General features: G+C 42.0%; 1 protein-coding gene across 3 annotated transcripts in view; it reads right to left on the bottom strand.

Moving 5' to 3' along the window:
- Positions 1-20,618, bottom strand: part of znf407 (zinc finger protein 407) — a 146,876-nt gene that overhangs the window by 33,535 nt on the left and 92,723 nt on the right. For all 3 annotated transcript variants that reach the window (XM_042424123.1, XM_042424125.1, XM_042424124.1), the window contains exons 7-9: positions 18,122-18,205; positions 15,977-16,097; positions 10,566-10,744 (exon numbers count right to left, since the gene is read on the bottom strand). In XM_042424123.1, the coding sequence (XP_042280057.1) occupies positions 10,566-10,744; positions 15,977-16,097; positions 18,122-18,205 (384 nt within the window). The remainder of the gene's footprint in view (positions 1-10,565; positions 10,745-15,976; positions 16,098-18,121; positions 18,206-20,618) is intronic.

Here is a 20,618-nt window from a genome sequence, read left to right as displayed (position 1 = left end):
TCCCTCCGTTGCCGTGGTGAGGAGGGCAGTAATTACTCTGGTGTCAGCGTTGCTGGGTGCGACTCCTCCCCCGGCAAGGGGCGGCGGGCATCCATAACCCATCGTCCTGCCACGGGGTAAACGCCGGGCCATCCATCACGCACCCACTTGACAAATACCTTCCATAATAGAAGTTTATTTTTATGGGAGGCTGAATCAAGGACTTTCCCATGCATACAAAAACGTGTCAGAATTATTTATGGCTTGTGCTGAGACGCACAATATGTCATATCAAAGTCCCATCCCGCTTGCCGGCGCTGCTGGAAGCTGCCGGCGCTTGGCCTGTCGATATCTCCGCTCGCTATCAATAATGTGGAACACCGCCACGATAAGCCTCAGGATTCGGAGGTCATACACACACAAATGCATACGCATGGGAGCTGACACACACACACACACATGCTGGCATTACATGCATACATAGACAGGGACATGCAAAAAAAACTTGCACATGATGACATACATAGATGTGTTTCCAAATGCATATCAAAAGAAGGCAAACATTTTCATGTGCGCACACGCACACACACACACACGCGTGTGCCCAGAGACTCGCTCATACACACACAGACAGGGAGGGAAATGTAAAAACACGCAGATGAGATGAGAACATAAATTCATTCATGTGCCCACATTCCCTCATTTAATGTTCTTTGCAATGAAAACAAGTGTGTTTTTGCACTTGCATACAAAAACAAGAGAAATACCAATCCCTGCATGACACAAGTGAGTTTTTCTTTTCACAGTTTATTTACTTTACCACCCATCCCTCTCCTAAGGATAAAACAATTACCCAAACAAAGATGTTCACAAGGCTGAACTCGGCCTGGTGCGTGGTGAGCAGGACTGCGGATTGCCGTCCGTCAGTTAAAACCACTGCCAAGGTCAGACGAAAAACAAAACGGTTTGGAGACGAGGGAGCGCAGCTGATCTATCCGCTACGTCTCCGTGTATGTGTGTAAACTGTGTACGTACGTCCATGTGCGGTGGAATAATCTCCGCCAGTGCGAGGGCAAATCTGAAGGAAAAAAAAAAAATAGAAAAACATAACAACTTAAAGGAAATCCCTACACTGCAGCCTGCAAATCTGAGAGCTGTCAGTCAGTGTGAGTGGCAACCCCTTTTGCCCAGAGAAACAGCAATAAATTGGGTTCCCTGATAAGGCCCCGGCATCTCCAGCACAACGTCTGACCAAAAAGGGGGAGAAAAAAAAAAAGAAAAAGAAAAAATGAGCTGCTTTTCCGTAGGCCACTTGAGTGCTGTCAATCAACATGACTGGCAGGCTCACATGTCGCCAGTGGAGAGAGCAATGGAGGGAAAAAATAGATTAATGTACAGAAGAAGGAGCTGTGAGAGAGGGAGAGGGCGGGGAAGAGAGAGAGAGACGGCATTAAGCCTGGCTAGGAGAAAATGAATAAATATGATAAATATGATAATTGAAATGATGAGATTTTGGTACTTGGTATTGGATTCCGCTATGTGCCCAAAGGGATTAGTCCCTCATTCACTGTCATTTTCAGCCTGTCTGTCCCCTACATACACATATACAAACACCGAGCGCCCACGTACAGTATACATTCAAATACTAACACAAAACACATACATTTAACAAGAAAAGATCTAATTCTCGCAGGTGGGTTGTTGTATGTGTAAAACTCTAAGGCGGCAGGAGGTGATAAACCTAAAAAGTCGCCGTCTACAAACCCACTGGCAAAGTAAAAAAAAAAAAAAATGAAAAAACAGCGTCGGTAGCAGCGGGAGAACTTTGTCCTGTGAAGACAGAAGATGTATGGCTCAGGGGAGATAGTAGCAACAGTAAATGATTACCTTTTTACAAACTGGGCCTTTGTAATAAAATGCGTAGGGGGGAGTATTATCAATTCAGCCGCCCGGTGAAGATAGCATTTCTGAAGCCACGGCGAGGCTGATCACTATCTAGAGAGGAGCCTGAATCTGTATTCCTCACTGCGAGTCCAGGAGGAAGAGGGGTCTGAGACCTGTTCGTGTGTGCGTGTGTGTGTGTGTGTGTGAGAAAGAAAGTGTGTGTGTGTGTTTCACTGAGAGAGACATCCGTTAAGGCCCCTTATGCCTGCAGGCCCAGCTGTGACAGAACCAAGATCTATTTTCTTACACCCACAAACAGAAAGACATGCAAGAGTGTGTGTGTGTGTATACACATGAAATCTCTTATACCTGCAAACATACACACTTAGTCCTTGGGGCATAGAACTATAAGATTGGAGATGAAGTTCTGTGTGAAACTGTGTGTGTGTGTGTATGCATCTTTATACAGTATGTGTGTGTGTGCCGAGCTGAGATTCTCTGTTAGATGTCTCACTCTGGAGAAAGACACTGACAGATGACATGTACACAACCTCAAAAAGACACACACACAACACACACACACGCTCTCAAACAACACACTTGTCTGATAGCAGTCAAACAGAGTTGAGAGAACACAGAAGAGACAACAGACACACTGGCAAACAGATAGACAGACAGATAGCATGGCAGAGCTCAGCTGCTGGCCCAGAGTCACATCACTCACTCTCAACACACACACACACACACGCACGCACATGCACACACACAGAGACACACATCACCCAAATGGTAAGACATCATAACACACACACAAAGACACGGCAGCACAAGAGAGAAGAAGAAAGACAGATAAAGTGAGAGTAAGGGGGTTAAAAACACACGGGGACACAGTTAAATAGAGATATCAGTATAGCCAAAGGCGTTGATGCACGCTGTTGAATTGTGGGATATTTACGTGAAACGAGGTGACCGATGAAGTGACACTCATCTGTCACTCATCATGTCTGCACATCACACGCATGCCACACTTCTGCCCTTTGCCAATGGGTATCAGAGGTCACCAAAGTCAAAAATTAAACTCAGTCTCCTCCGTGCTTAATGAAAAACCATGAATGAATCAATGAAGGTGGACAATTTTCATGGTTTTTTATATTTGGTAGACACTAATTGTCAATGAAAATTGTAAAAAAGTGAGATTTGTAGATCATCCTGAGTAACAAGAACCTTGTTTCTAGAGGAAGATGTTGCTGCAGGGGCCAGACATTCCTGCTGTCCTGAAATTATATTACAAATAATAATAAAATAGATATGTCCTCATGTTAATCAGCCAACCCTCACATGCACACAATGAAGACAAACAGCCACCCAAACCCTGATCTCCAATTTTTTTTAAAAAAAAAGTGCCCTGTTCAGATCCTTATCTCAGCTAATATACAGCGCAGAGTTCTGCTATGGAAATACAGAAGTTTCCCCCTCTCTCCATCCTCCTTATTCTCCTTTTTTTCCCCTTTTTTTCACAGGTGTCAGAAGAGATTTCATGGCCTGTGCGTATGTGTGAATTTGCCACACCCCTTTTGAGTGCTAATTTACCCTTTTAGGTTTAATCTACCCGTGAGTGGCTTTCCTCGCCCTTTAATTAGGCTATGGGGAGTCGACACCAACACTAAACACACACTCTTAGACTTTTGAGACACGCATCCAGACTACTTCTCGCTAACATAGACATACACATATACAGTATATGTACACACACACACCCACTCAAATGCTGCAGAAACACAGTCCCAGACTTGAGACATGCTTTGCTGAGACAGTCCTCATCAGCCCTCTGTGGGCCTCTTTCACACTCTGGCTCCCCTCAACTGCACCAGTCACCAAGACAGGACAGAGAGAAAAAGGGGAAGGAGAACAAGAAAAGAGGGGAGGGGGGGAGAAAGTGAGATATTCTATACTTGTGAGAGGACAGAAAGAGGTGCTGGTGGTGAAGGCATTCATCTCTGAACTTTTTTTCCATTTCATATCTATTAGTTAAGTTAAAGCCACATCAGATTTTGGCAGACTCAAAGTGGCGGCCAGAGATAGATGTTTGAATTTTTTTTTAAGTGTTAAAGACTGCGCTTGCCCATCCATTTTCGATCAAGATGCTGGTGACATGTGCACTCATTGAACCCAAATGATGTTGTGAAAAAAATCTTTGCAACAGATTGGGCCAGGCATTCTCTGGGTAATACTCGAATTACCATCAGCAGTTTCATCACTAAATTTGTGATTTTGGACATAAGGCAGATGTGTTTTTACATCGAACTCTTGCTCTGCGGTTTAAAAGTAGTCCATACGATCCTAAAATTGCCCAAACCTTTTAAATGCTGCTGCTGTAGTGCTATCAATAGCATACGACACATGATGAACACTAACAGGGTTTTCACAGTAAGAGACTGTTGGGACAGAAACATCCTAACCACTGAGCTTTATCCATCACAGTAGAAAATAGTCAGATCCTTGGCCTCTGGATTGTCACCCTAATTAGTTTCTTCTCCACCTACAAGTGTATCTTTTAAAAACACTGAAACTCCTCTCTTCCACTTTTTTCCCCTCTTTTTCTTCTTGCTCTCCAAACAGACCGCATATTTACCCAAACAAAACTGGCCAATAAAGAGGTAAATACAATAACAGCAGTAGTGATAGTGGCTTGTTATGTTGGAAATAAGAGGGCACTTAATTGGGGTCTGATAGTCTAATAGGCAGCCCCTCTGATTACCAACTCTGCACATTGGCTTAAATTAGCCCACTGATGAGCAGCCAGGGGATTCAATTATGCTGGGGGAGAAATAAGGGGCCCTAATAGGCCACTGTATCAGGAAACATGGGACTGGGCTTGGCTAAAGCGCTGATAATTGGTTGTTTAGTTGGGAAAGTTGAGCCTGCTGGTAATCAGAGACGCTGAAGCGTTTGGAGAGCCACCAAACGGACGACACGCAGCGGCTAGAGAAGCAAAGGAGGGAGACAAGGGTTCTTGGCACAGTAAAAGGGGCAAAGGTCGTGGTAGAGATCTCAGAAGTGCACTCCAGCCTATGAGGGTGTACATCAGGGAAAACATGTTGGTACTAGGAGCTGTGTTGACTCAGTTAAGGTCAAGATGGGGCAAGCAGGGCTGAAAGTCAAAATCAGCAGTCTGGCCTTGTCTGACAACTTGCTCTCCTTTACGTTTTCTGCTTTTCTTTCTTATCTTTTCGGTATTCTTTTTTTTTTTACTCACCTTTCTCATCAATGACTACGTCTTCCTTTATTTCTGTCTTTCTGTCTTGTCTCAGGCAGCTTAGCTGTTAGCTGTTAGCTGGATATGTACAGTGTGTCTGAAGTGAGGGAGAAGGAGGATTGAATTGGATGAGGCTTTATAGGAGCCGGCGGCTTGTCTGGTCCCATATTCACTGTCCCATACGTGAGGAGCAGCCCTGCCCGCAGGCATCCTCTCTACACGTCACTCACAGGAGGTGTTTGTGTGTGTCTCTGTGTGTGTTTCTGCGTATGTGCTGTACACTCATATAAAAGCATACTCCAGAGAGGCAAGTTTTCATACAAATATATGAGATACAGCCAGTGTGCTCTTGCTAAAAAAAAAAAAAAATAATAATAATATATACACTATTGAAATCATATGATTTGCTCTGTAAAAGAAAAGGAAACTAAAGCAGGGAGCTGGAGTAGTGCATCACAACCAAAAACATCATAGCTTTCCAAGAAAAGTTGCTTCAGTCTTTAAACTGGACTGTTTGTTTTGTTTATTCACTATACTTAAAGCATGCTGAGATATAAAACTGTCACAATTGAACTTTTGAAACCATGTTGCGTCTACTGTAAAGATATGGCTGCACAACAACTGAACACTCAGTTTATCATGTTGCAAATGCCACTATCAAAAGGTAATATTTGACTAAAAACCTGTGCAGACAATTTGATCCTTTTGCGCTGCTATCACGCTGTGCAACTGTTATGCTGTGCCCTACACAGACCATCAGCAATTTTTTTTTTAGAATAGTGCAACATAAGCACACACCTAACATAACCCTACCATTGCAACTCCAGGGAGTAGATATCAAATGTCATTAATCTGCCTCAGTTTTTCTGACACTGACAGAACTTGTCCAGAAGCTCACATAGAGGTAGAAGTTGACCCTATCTGACAACGACACTACGCTTCAAGTCATCACTTACCATGTGAAAGAATCTGTTTGTGATGGCCTAAAGGTGGCACGAACACAATGTAGACATCACTTTACATTCAAAGCAGGCAGAAACCTGCTGTTGCAGCACGGATTGGACAGGACATGCCAGTCAAGGCTTTGATTGGCCACTAAACGGCTGAGAGGAGGCTCTCAGATTGGCACCAGCAGGAAGGGAAGGGAATGGAAGGAGAGGATAAACAAAAGGCCGTTTGTTTTGGCTGATGTGTGATAAATGCAGCCAGTTGGGAGAGTTTTCACGCTCATTGGAGCAGGTCATTATGCAGGAATTGCTGCTTGCTCGGCCCTGGCTTGGTTTTGGTGTTGGTTTACTTAGACTCATGCAACCGACGGAGTATGTTTTTCCCTAAACCCGCTCAGCTAACCTCCCAAAACGCACTCACACATCGCATCTCTCCAGGGACACACATGCGCACCGAGCAGCCACTTCTCAACTGTAATATCTCAAGCTAGACCGCATGTGGAACGTGTAGATGGAAAGAAGTAGGTATGAAACGCGGAGCAACGGTCCAAGAGAGGGACCTTTAAGGGTAGAGGGAAGAGTGGTGAGTTCAAAACAACCCACTTCAGTCCTCAAAGTGAGTCATTCAGGATCAGATAAGCTGAAAGGTGTTCCTCCAAGAGGGAATACGCCAATTAACACCCCAACACACGGCTTGACCTGATCTTCAAGTTTGAACATGCAGACTTGCTGAGGTTGAATAAAACGGAGACACAATAACAAACGCACAAAAACAGAAACTGTTATAAAGACAGACGCACTATTCATTCGTGTGTGAGGTCATATTCATCAGATCTTAAGTATCTGATCGATATTATCTGATGTATTTTCAGTGTGATGACTGATATTTTTTACTTTGACTATAACAACTGAGCTTCATTTCACCATTGTTTGCTCTTCTCTTTATTGGTAGAAGCATTTATTGGCTTCTCATTAAGGCTGCAAATTCCTCATTGTCTCAAATAAGACAATAAACTCAAAGCAACTAAATCTACGCCGTGACAGCACGACGAGTCACCCTCTTCATCTGATTTTACATCACGCTGAACAGAATTACTTTTTTCATTAATGCCTATCATCTGAATGCAACATAAGGAATGTGACACAAAGACGCCGGTTCATCACTAACGCTGACGACTTGATGTCCTATAGGTGTTTTTTTTTTTTTTTCTTCAAAGAACTGTGATGCATTGTGTTTTGTTTTTCACATATTTTTCCCACATAGAAAACGTGTCACATATAACACATTGTTATTAGAAACAGATGTTGATTTTATCGCCGGTGTCTGTGGCTTCTTTCACGACGTCGACACGGTGTCATATGCGCTGGGATAGCAGGACACATTTGCATGACATACACACCTGTCCTCCACCATCCAACACGCTGCTGCAACACAATACGCAAGTAAAACTCCGGAGAGTAATGTTTCAATGTTACATGATGAACAGAAGGTGAAAGCGAGGGAGGGGGAGCCAGGGAGGCACACAGATGCATAACTTAAGTAAAAGCCATCGAAACCCATATTTGTTTACAGATTTGTTTAATAAGGAAAAATATATGCAAACAAATGAATTTGCCTGTGGTTGTAACTGTGTATTAAGATCATCACTTACAAGGCCAGGTCTCCTCTAGCCCTCTACAGTAACCATCCATCATGCATTATTAAGGAAAATAGAATCTGCATAAAGCAGCAACAATGCCTTGAAGAAGTTTATTTATTTATTTGTTTTATCTTTTTAGGCACTAAGCAGCAGATCCAAGTACTAAGTCGCTGTTAGCTAATTACAAAGCATTTGATCTCTATGCCCTGAAGATGTGCAATTATAACCTTGGTTGAAAATTAGGGAAATATTTCATAATTAAAAATAGCGGAATGAAGATGCTCTGACAAAGCTAATGGCGCCTTCCCACCTGTGTGTGTGTGTGTGTGTGTGTGTTTGTGTGTGTGTGTGTAACATCGTTTTTGGTACTTAAGTGGACAGGAGGTTGATTCAACAAAGCCACTGCCCTGCAACTACAGCTGACCTCGCTGGAGGGAGATAGCAGAGAACGAAGGAAATATACCATTTCCCAAAGCTGCACCAGTCACAGTGTACTAGCAGCATTTTAACTAGAGAGAAAGTTCTAGTAGAGGGATAATTTAACAAAGTCTCAGCACTCTGAGGTACCTGTAGCTCTAGTTCTGCTGCAGTGCTATCTATGCTGAGATCACACAGGCACCGCCACTTCTTTTCCTTGCATATCTCTCTGCAGATCGCACAAGGAAGACAATTGTCATTACCATTTTATTAAAATGTGTCCTATCAGCAACATTTTCCCCTCACATATCTAACCTCCTTTCTTTTTTCCTTCTTTTTTTTTTTTTTTTCTCTCCTCAAATTCTAATCATCATTCCCCTCCATCACTTGCTGGGTCTAATTCCCTCTCTTCCTTCGTTTGCAAAGGACCTCTGCTTTCATCCTTGAGAAGGGCTTTAATTCGAAGTGCGACGCTGAATAAAGAAGGGAAGACGGCGAGAGAGAGAGAGAGGGGAAGAGAGAGAGTGATATGGAACGACAGAGCTGCGGCGGAGACGTTCGGGTGTCAATCAATCCGACGCGAGGGGCTGCAAGGGCCCGTGACTAGGGTGCGTTTGATCTGTGTCTTTCAAAGGGGGAACAGCGGGAAGGGCCATCACAGACGATTTGCCTCTCGCTGCTGGCCCTAGTGCCACTCTGACAGAGAGCAATCACAAGCAGGTTAATTCAACATCTACCTTCTTAATCTTTTTTTCTCCTGTCTTTCTTTTGGTCTCGTTCTGTCTGCTTAGATGAAACACTGCTCTTTCCGCTAACACCCCCACCTCCCTTTCCCTCTTTTGAAAGAGAGAAAGATCACAAGTGCACCTTTAATGCTTTTTCAAACCACCTATAGTTTGATTGCTTTGGTCTTAATCAGGTTTAAGAGTTGTTGATTTCCTGCATTTCTTCTATGGTTTATTTTCATGTCGCTGTCATGAGGCAAAATTTCCAGCAAACTGTAATGCATCAATGAAAGCTAAGTGGGATTTGAAATTTCTTCCAGAAAATTGGTGCAGTAGAGGATTTTCTTCTAGGGTAACAAACACCATCAGATGCATTTTTTTTTTTTTTTTTTTTTTGGATCGTTTAATTTGCTGTCATTTTTTGGTTCATCTCTGCGGTGTGGTGTGAGCAGAATATGAATTAGAGCATCAAGATGACATCTTGAAAACATGCTGCTTAACTTGACTGAAAGAGGAGGATATGTTTCCTGCGGATGGCTGAAAGACGACGCGACTTCCAGACAAGATCTGACCTTCGCTCATCAAAAACCCACAAAGTATGGTGCTTGATATAGCTGGGTGGAATCATTGTCAGATCATGACCGCCCTTACAAATAAAGCTCCAGCATCGGCCTTGAAGAGACATAAAGAGAAATCTCCTTTACAGGGTCTTGGTAGAACTACTGTATTTTCATTTGGCTTAAGAGATAAAAACTTAGAAGGAAACAAAGAAACAAGTGAATTTGAAAGACTGTCTTCTCCAGCAAAGGTCAACCATGCATAAGGACAAACACAGGTGAGGGAAATTGTGGGGTCAAAGGGTAAGGAGAGGCATAAAGGTGTGCTTGAGTTAGAGGTGAGAGGGTATGAATAATACGAAGGAGGGGACGTTCTTCATGTGTAGTTCAGGGTAAAAGGTTTCATAGGGTGAGAGGGTAAGAGTTGGCGTAAAAGAGACCACAAGAAAGAGGTCAGTCCAACAATCTGAAGAATAGATATTACGCCAAGACTAAGTCTGTTTCAGAAATGTAAAAGGAATAAATCAAGTTTTCAGAATCAGCAAAAGGACACAAACCAGATCTATTCAGTTTCAATAGGATATACATCCATGGCCGCGAGAACGCGTGGTGCTCCCCTTCAACTCTACTGCTTTTATGTAAGGTCAGAGGGATAACAGGATAAAGGCTGTCCTCTCTGCTCTTCAGAAGGACAAGCACTCTGCCGATTGGATTTGGTGGCCTTCAAGGACAAAGGAAGAACACTGGGATACAAAGGAACCAATAGAGGAAGAACAAGATTTCATCTGTCTCTATGGCCTGAGTGATTGGCAGGGATGGCTAGACCGGCAATCTTTGAGCACTGCCTCTTTATGGCTGTGTGCCCTCCATCAGCATTGAATAGCAAGACTCCATCCGGCAGACACTTCCACTCTGTGGAATAAAAGAGCATGGGCAGGGTTGTGGGGGCAGCTAGGTGGTTGAATTCAGTGTCATGATTTCAAATGTTGATTTTTTTTGTTGGAGATTAGAGATGCATAGAACATTAGTGGATTTTCTTCCACAAATCCACCATCTACCGGATCCTCTACCGGAGATGTGTGAATGGCTTTGGTTTTTTCATTTCTTTTACAAAGCCTAACCACGACACAGAGGGTATTATGGTTTGAAAATCCAGTTACCTGCATGTAGGTAGGCAAGGTCTGGGTTCTCAATATCAGGGTGACTCTCCTTCAGGTGGTTGCGGAACTCCATGGGAGAGTTGGTGGCGTAGTTACATTTAGGACAGTTGTACATCTTCACTCCCTCGTGTTTGCCCGTGTGGAGAATATGCTTCCGGATGTTCTCAGCACAGTTGGATCTAAGAGAGACAAACAAAGATGAAAGGCGTCATTCCTTTTTGAAAAAAAAAAAAAAAAAAAAAAAAAAAAAAAGATTAAAAGATGAGAGTCATGAGGGAGAAAACACAAGATAAACGCTTGGCAACGTTCCCAAGAAAGGTTTGCTGTACTACACACACACACACACACACACACACACACACGCACACACACACACACACACACACGCTCACACAAAAACTCAAGCTGGGCTTTGGAGCTGAGGGAGCAGCCGTGTTTGGACAGACTCTCAAAGCATTCATTGCCTAAATACGCCTCTGTGAAACAGGCCCACAACAAGCAAACGACTAAAGGCCGCTTTCACAAACAACAAAATGTAACTTGTTACACAAACATTTACATCCTGCATATTCTTTTGATATTTTGTTATGGTTTTACATATCTCTAAGATATTTTCTTTCCTCACAGATGTTCAGTTTAGTGTGTAATGGTGTTGGGAGCTGTGTGTGAGGACAGATGTGCGACTGCGAGTGGATCTAGCGGCCTACTGAATGCATCAGAGATACAGTATGTCTGAGTAGAATATATCTTTTGAAACTGTATGATAGGTGTAGGATTAGTAGTGTATTTTCTGTGTGTGTGTGTGTGTGTGTGTGTGCGCACGTCGCCCAGCGAGAGTTTGTGGGTCTTTTGGTTGGTCAGATAGGGCAGGCCAAGAAGTGAGCTACTGCAGGGTGCAGGATGTAATGATGTCAGCTCAAAGAGTCACACACAACCCCTCTGCTGATTAATGATGCTGCCTGACCTGCTCCAAGGCTCTATCTAAACCTGCCCACGGACACACACAAACACACACACACACACACACACACACACACACACGTATGTGCTGATGAAGCACTGGATGGGCAAGACAAACATGCACATACATACATACATATAAAGACATGAAGAAACCTTGGTTTGTGCCAAAATAAGAAATTATACATCTCTGATATGACTACATGGGTGTAAATATACAGACAAGATTACACAAGCACCCACATACGTGCACAAAAGCACACACGTAATGCATCATGCAAGCAAGCATGTGCGGTGTAGAACACGGTTTCATACACACACATAAACACACACTATCATGTGTTGATGGATGGGGCACTCGTGCTCAGTTTGGACCTGACATTCTCGGACAGTATAATACGCAATTACTCTCCCTTATCACCTTGGCCGGGACAATAAAGCCTCACTGTGCCATAGCTCACGCCAGCCAAGGAGAGAATTTGTTTTCACTTTTGCAGAGACACCTCTCTCCATCATGGGGCCACAGTCCAGCCTGGCTCCACTGGGGCCTAAAAAAATGTAGTGGGCCCTCGCCGGGTTCTGTTCTTGCTGTGTGACACGCATAAGCACCAGTCACCGGTGAACTATGAGAACTCCTCACAAAAGCTGAAGACTAGGTTGGGATGCTTTGCTATCAACAAAAGAATAAATAACAGTTTGTAAAAGCAGTAATTCACAGCCAGGGGATCACTGATGGATATAACGACATACTGTATATGCCATTCAAGCTATATGTAGTTTATGAAAGCTTTTACATTTGCTCCAGAGAAGTCAAAGCATAAAAAAAGACTGTCACAATACTGGCTACAATTTGATTCACAAGTGATATGCAGTACAGAAACACTACAGAATTAGAGTAAGATCTAAAATTAAGGGTGCTGAACATTAGACTTCCCTAATAGTTGATTTTAAAACCATAGATTTAAGGTCTTGTAGCTTTACATCACTGTTAAATGTACAGAAGTTGAAGAGTTTGAAGAATTTAAAAATGTGCCAGTTGTACATTGACTGACAGTGTACAGATGTGTACGTAACCCTTAATGAAACACTATTCTAAATCACTTATTCAGCATTTTGGCACACATTGTTGTGATTACTTTGCTATCAGCCGTCACTAGCGAAACAATAACAGGTTCACAGACAAATCACGGCCACATCTGTTGACTGTTCTTTTGCATAATTAAAAAAAAAAGACACAGACTTAAGAATTTTAACTGTCACATGCTCACAAATTAACGCAAATCATTGTGCTAAAAAAGAAATGCATTTAATACTAAAAGTGAACTGATTTCTTATTCGAAAAGTGGGAGCATAAATAGATAAAATTTGAAGCGGAGCTAAAAGGTTCTAAAGAGAGCGCGGGTGGATTCCTAGGGGGGCCATGCTATCTCTCAGATATGGTAATGGCGTAATTGTCATATTAAAACAACACAACGTGCGTTTAGGAGTCAGCAGGTGTCACAGTTAGTGAAAGCCCACACCAGCCCTCCTACTATACACTGTATTAATTAGTCCAACACTGTTTCAACTTCCTCCCCCATCCATGCACTCACCATGGGAATCAGCCATACTGATGCTCAACGGAAATATCACCCCTCCTCTGCCCCTTTCTGTCTCTCCCTCTCTCCTTTATTTTAGCCATTTCCATATTCCTTCTCCCAACGAGTGTATGGTAATGGGAGAGGTGTAATTGAGAGGCGCTTCGTTAGAGGAGATTTAAATGTGTTTCTTTGTGTGTTAAGAGTCGGGTGACGGTGGGGTGGGGGGGTGGGGGGTGGGTGTATTTGGATCAGTGGTGCTATTTGGATCTTATTCTGCCAAAAAGGCCCGGTTATCATCATTAATGCCTCCCTCCCTCTCCCTCATCTCTCCCTTCACTTTTACGAGGTCGCAAACCTTCCTGGCATTGACAGTAAGTGTGTCATCCTCAAAGCCGCCATCGCCTCAAATTGAAACAGTATTTTAACAGGTAGATTGAAACATGAATGCCGCAGCATTCAATAAACAATAATAGCCTTAAGAATGGTGGTAACGTGGCAGGAGTCAGAAGCTACATATCAATTAGACTGTTTAAGATGCCACCCTGACTTTAATGAAAAAAAAAAAGGAAAATTGTGAACAATAGATAGCTATAGCTAGAGAGCTGGAGAATAGTCAAATAGACATCATTAATTGACAGCCCAGGACTCCCAGTGCAATATCATTAGAATATTTTTACCACTATTCCCCAACTATAATTATCCCCCTCTATTATCTATCTCTGTCTGAATAGGAGATGAGTGGCATTTGATAAATCATTCACTCCCTGCTCATTTACATGCATTTGAGGAACAGCCTTGATGGAGATAACATTGTATTGAGTGGGAGCCATAGATGCCATCCATAACATTTAATATGGATATTTTTAATCGTGCAAATCAGATGTATACCCGTAAAACAGAAACAAACACTTCCTACATCCAAGAACTGTCAATCACACAACTGCTTCATTTGTCTGAGACCTAAATATTTCTTTACAACCGCATCATATTTATTTCATAAGCCCGGCTTACATTGAAAGGTCAAACGTGCAAACTCATCTAGTAGCTCTTTATCGTAGCCGGGCCACTGGAGACGTCGGGGTTTTAAACATGTATTCAGAGTGTAAAAGCAGGGCGAAGGCGAGGCCCCTCTCGGCAGTCTGAGGCCCCCGTATTCAATTCCTCATCCTCACATTAGTAAACCAGTGGGGCGTTTCTGTATCCCCAACCTCCCTCCCTCCTCCTACCTTGCTCCCCCCTTCCTTCCCCTCTGGACCCCTCAGAATCCCTGGGGCCACCAAAATGTTAATTGGGCTTCTAATTTACTGTTTCATTTGCCCCTATCTGTAATGATCATTAAGTATCAGTGCAAGAACAATAGGCCAAGGAACATTTGGTTTGCTCTGTATTCAGCATCTTTCTGATTTTTGGGTTAGTCCTATTTGTCCTCAAGTAAAAAAAAAAAACAAAAACAGTCTGATCAATTATTTTTACATAATTCTTCATAATTCATAATGCTAAATATCTCATTAAACGTTGAGTTTAATGAGAAACCTGGATTACACATTTAGACATTAGATTGTGTCTTCATTTGACTGTCCTGGGCATCCTTCCTGGCTTCTGAGGTTTAGTGTCCCATGAGCTATGGTTTTTTCTGTCATGGTAAGAATGGATTTCTGGGCAAAACACCAAATTATTGAAGTAAGTAAAATTAATATCAACTATTCGCAGTTTCAAAAGGTTTCCGAATATAACAGCTGTACATATATGGGCCTTAACCCCAATAAGAACATTGATATGGGATGATTATGTTCAGTGACATTTTTTGACGTCCAATGCCAATGTACAAAGCCTGTAACTCAAAATAACACATACATATAAAGCCTAGATGCTGTTATTTTGGCATGAAAATCTTCAAATGTAAATATGGTAAATGTCAGCATCAAATATAAGCTATGCATCTCAAATCAAACAAAAAAAAAAACCCAATATTGGTCGAATCCTTAATTAATACAGACAAGAAACACCTCTTGATAACTTTGAGAACAAGGTGAGATAATCCTTTGATAATTGCAAAATAATAGCCTGACTACAATTATTATTTGTCAGCATTTCATTTTTTTTTTTCTAAGTTGGACAGCGTACAAAAGACAGATGAAATGAGTTGAGCGCTTCACCGCAGCGGAGCAGGTGTAGCAAGCTGCTGAAATGACTTTGTCACAGAGGGGAAAAAACGAATGAAGAGTACATCTAAAACCAATGATGGGTTTGAGATCATTCCCTTTCACACTCTTCTGCCACAACCTGACGAGCAAGCGCAGGATGAGAGGAAGAGAGAGAGAGAGAGAGAGAGAGACAAGAGGAAGAAGAGAAAGAGAGAGAGAGATGGAGAGATGGAGATGTGCAACGCCAGCCAAAACTTTTTCAATTTCACCGACAATTTCCTGTGTAATTACTGATGTGGTATGATGGTGTTTTAATGACAGGGACCTGCCAGTGACAGTGACATTGTGTGTGTATGTGTGTGTGTATGTGTGTGTTGAGGGGGGATCTGGCTGGGCCTGTTGATGATGGCAGAGTGATGAGATGGAGCCGTGCTGTGGAGATTAGACCTGTCTGCCCTCCACCTCTCCAAGCCACCCTTTTTACACACACACACACACACACACACACACACACACACGAAGCCTCTAGCATTAACACCACCCCTCCACCCTTCCAAACTACCCTACAATGCCACCTGCTATCTCACCATCACACACACACACACACACACCCTTATGTACCCCCCCCACAGCACCTCCCACCCCCCACCTATCAACCCCCTAATCATCAGTGCCATGGCGGCGGCCATCAGCGCCACCAAGCGTGGGCGGGTCAATGAGCCGGTACCTGTAGTCGCACCAGGGGCAGCGGTACGGTTTCTCCCCGGTGTGAACACGTTTGTGCCGCGACAGGTGGGACTGCGTGGTGGAGGCGAAGTTGCAGAGCTTACATTTGAAGGGTCTCTCTCCTGTTGGGTGGATGGGTTGAAGAGGAAAGAGACAGACAAGGGCGATTAGATGGTGATTAGATAGACATGAATATTTGACACAAACGTTCACCAACAGATTCGAGCAGAAAGCTAAATGTGCCATGGTTTGGCTGATATGGCTGAAATGCTATGTGGGATTAATTTTGAAACCAATTCAGCACAAAAACAAAGTTGGCAGAAGCATTTTTTTCCTGACAGTACCATTGAAAGTTCTGAATCTACAATATAACTAGAAGAAAATATGAGTGACCTTGTTTGGGAGCTGCAGTTCAAGCACTTAAAGGGTTTGTGTTTACTGAAGAATTGAAATCAGTTGAAGTATAATTACAGAACAGAATTTGACATTTTCCCCTCAAGTTAAAGCCTTGTAGGCAGTTGAATTGTCGGTTTGTAAACACTGAAAGTAGTTGAACTAACAGTTGCAGACTAAGAGCTGAAAGCAGATGAACTGTCAGTTGAGGTGTAAGAGATAAAAGCAGTTAAACTGCTGTGTAAAAAATAAGAAATATGAAAGCAGTCAAAATGTCAACGGCAAACGATAAAAGAAATCGGAATTTCAGTTGAAGTTGAAGCTCCACAGATGGTTGAAATGTGTACGCTACAAATAGTTGAAGTGTCAGAAGTATTTGAACTGTTAACCAAGTATCTAGAAGTTATGTGACTAGAGGCGGCGAGCGGTTGATATGTGGGTTAAAATGTTTTGCTCTTACCTGAGACAGTTTATCTGTCAACAGGATATGTTGACAGGATATATTATGAATGTATGCGGCTTGGTGGCGATCCAAATAGGAGACTCGTACCATTATGTGATAGATGATTACCATATTTGACACAGCCATTAATCTAACACAGATATGGACTTGATTCTAAATTGTAAGGATATGCTTAGAGTGTCAAGAAATTAATTCAACTTAAAATGAAAGTGGTAGGACTGATGTATGTAGGTGAAAATTGTGCGTTGCTGTGAGATATTTGTTCTCTTTGGGAGCTTTGTACTTTAAATTGTTTTTATTTCAAACGGCAGACCATAACAATGAGAGAGTATTTTACTCAACTGTTTCAAGGACGTCAGTGTTTAAAACTTTTGGTTGCGCAGCAGTTGATGCACTTCCTTTGTGCAGTAAATCGAGCCTTCATTTTCCCGGGAGATCGTAGCCACTGGCAGACAGAGCCGGATCGTGAAAATGAGGCTTATAGGGAACCAATCTAAACGCTAATGGTGTCATTATTCTATAGCCATTACACTGTGCAATCAACATTTACTTCATGATGATTAGTTAAACCAAAAAATTGTCTATTTCCACTTTAAAGAACTGAATCATTATACCAAATATTGACATAAACAGCGGCCTTTAAAAAATGCGTATCAGTCAAACAGTGACAAGCAAACGCTGTCAGACAGGGTGGTCCCTTCATACGCAGCTGCATGCCAACGGATTTGAATATGCAGCTAAATCTGGAATTGGTAGAACTGACACATGTCAACACCGAGAAAGAGGACAGAAATTGGGAGGTTTCGGCGGGAAAATGGCAGAGAAACAGAGGAGCAAACAAAATGAATTATGAAAACCTAAATGAATATTTATAACAGGATTCTTGATCCTTGGGCACCTGCCAGACAACGGTTAAGAGCAGTATTTGTTTCACTATCTCAATTTCCAAAAAAGCACTCGTTATTGACAGCCTATCTGAAAAATGCAATTTCCCTAAGCGACAGAATGACATGGTGAAATGATAACTGAAATTAAAAATCTCAGATTCAGTCAGCCATACTGGTACACATGCCTATCACTGACAGCAGCATGTCACACTGATGTGCTTGTGTGTGTGTGTGTGTGTGTGTGATAGTAAACAGTTGCTAAAACTATGTGAAAAATAATTACTACTGTTCTGATCTCGAACTGTCAATCACTGTCCAAGATTATGAAGGTCCACACATATAACAGTTTGTGTGCTTGGATTAGGTTACGACATGCGTTGAGGTCGGGTGCGTTGTTGCTTACCTGTGTGTTGGCGTCTGTGTTTGGTGAGGGCGTGTCTTGTGCCTCCCGCAAAACCACACAGGTCACACAGATAGGACTTTTCACCTGAAGAGACAGAATGAGAGTGAGTGAGAGAAGGAAGGACAGAGCATCAGGGGCATCAAAGAGGAGAAAAACATAGGAGAAACCAGAATGAGGGGGAGGTAGCAAGAACCTGAGAAAGAAAATAGAATTTTTGTCTCATTTACACCTCATTATTTTTAAGCAGTCTAAAATCTCCCTTAACAGACCAAAAAAAAATGTCTTTAAAGTATAATTGTGGTTTCTAGATCATACAGGCTTTTAACATACCCGCCAAACTTACTTGATAGAAAAAAACAAACCATATAATTTTTACCCAACATCCATTGCAGCTAATAGACCCTGATCAATTCTGACCTAGACTTTGACAAAGTTGTGTGCAAACAGTTTTCCTTAGTGCTGATATTTTGGATGCATTTATTTTTGTTGTTTCTGTAAATAAAAATTTCTCCAAAAATTCTGCTGAAAGTGTTTTGAAATGAATTGGTGAAATTACTTATGTGAATACAATGTCATGATAACTGATGGAAACAATGGCCACAGTGTGTTATGCATTAATCTACATGTGGTTGTGCATTTGGATCGAGCTTATTCTGACACACTGAGAATGCAAGTAATGTCATCAACAATGAAAATAAACTGCTGGTTTCATTCACATGAATAAGTGAAGCTAAATATGTGAAGCTACAACATTCCTGATATTTTACTTCATTTCAGTTGTTTTCCCTCTGTCTGCTTTGACTAAATATAGCTCAGCATAATTAATCTGTCAATATATATATATATTTTTTTTAATTTAATAGCTGCTTCAACATTAATCAAAAAATACAATTAAATAAAAATTAAATTTGCAAATATGGTAGGGTGCTAATAAGTGAAAGGCTGCTGAAGTAGATTTTTTGGAATCGTTGAATCCTCTGAGCGGAGCTGAGGTGCCATTGAGCAAAAAAAAAATCTGAGAGCTCAAGTTAAGAAAAAAGAAAGAGGAAACATTATATTAATGGATAGAGAGAGAGAGATGTAAAGTAGGGAAATAAAATGCAGAAACAGAGAAAAGAAAAAAGCAGACTGAACAGATGAGCAGCAGGTCTAGTTGGCTAACAGATGAGCCAAGCAGAAGTCACAGATCACTAGTGTATATCCATCAGAGCTCTCACAGCTAACTAATTCCTCCAATCAGATGGATCCATGTAAATATGTCAAATGGGGGACGGGAAATTGCCAGTGTGGTTTATTGACTGTGATAAAATCTGAAAAGCACCGCTGAACATAATTACATACTTGTCAGAGCCATAAAAATTAGCTTTATTATCAATGGGATGGTTTTCTACAACTTCATTTGGGGGCGATGCCTTCCAGATGGGGAGCGTGGAGAGCTTTTTTACACTCCTCCTCTCTTCCCTGCATCTGGCTCTGTCATTAACAGCATGATGGTCTCTCTCTCTCTCTCTTTCTATCTGCCATTGCGCACACACACACACACACACACGCTGAGCAACATTTGTGATAAGACACACTGAGGCAAACACTTGTGTGCTAGTCGGATACACGCACGCGCACGCACAAACACATTCATAGAGGGGGCACAGATGTACATGCAAATGAACATACACGCAGTATCCCCGCATATAGACACATAAATCAAACTGTATGTGCTAGTAACACATTTCCACACATGTACATGTTGTGTACCAGCACATCTATAGAAACACCATAGGCGCACACACACACACACCGCGTGTATGTACGTTATGTGCAGCCAAGTTCCCCGTCACTTAAATATTCATCTAAATGCTGATGTTGAACTCCAGCTCTCGCTACACACCGATAACACATTTGGGTGACTCTTCCAGCTGGGCCTCAGCAGTGCTCTGCTCCTCTTCTGCGCAGATAGCAGCTTTCACTGAGTCCGCAGAGACAAAGCAGCCTCAAGTTTCCTCTATTACACCCATTTAAAGCCACTCGACTGTGAGAAGAGTTTTAATGCAGTGCCACTTAGAGGGGAGAAAAACAGCCTTAAAAAGCTGCATTCGTTAGCCAATTCATACAGATTCACTTTTCAATCCTGGAGTCAATGGCCTTTAAAGGAACAATGCGGTTATATAGATAGCACGTGTCTTTTTTGCTACTCTCTGTAGACAAATTAAATCACACGATAGGGATTTCAACCTAGTACAGCCGTATCAGGATGCATTTACATTTATGGTTATAAATACCTGATGTCTGGGAGGTATTTTTATGGATAACAATGATCAAAATAAGAACATGTGCAACAGAAAGTGATATATTTGTAGATTTGTGCAAAATAGATTTAGTTAGCATAAACAGCGATTGCTACAGTGACTGAAAAAACTACTGTAGAAGCACCAACACACCAAAACTCAAACTTAAAGACACCACAAATGTGAAATAAGCAAAACAGTTCTAACTTTGGCAT

The sequence above is a fragment of the Thunnus maccoyii genome, chromosome 10, assembly GCF_910596095.1.
Source record: "Thunnus maccoyii chromosome 10, fThuMac1.1, whole genome shotgun sequence".
In the NCBI taxonomy this organism is placed as follows: domain Eukaryota; kingdom Metazoa; phylum Chordata; class Actinopteri; order Scombriformes; family Scombridae; genus Thunnus; species Thunnus maccoyii.
The sequence above is the reverse complement of the archived record's forward strand: the minus strand, read 5'-3'. Positions and strand labels throughout refer to the sequence as shown.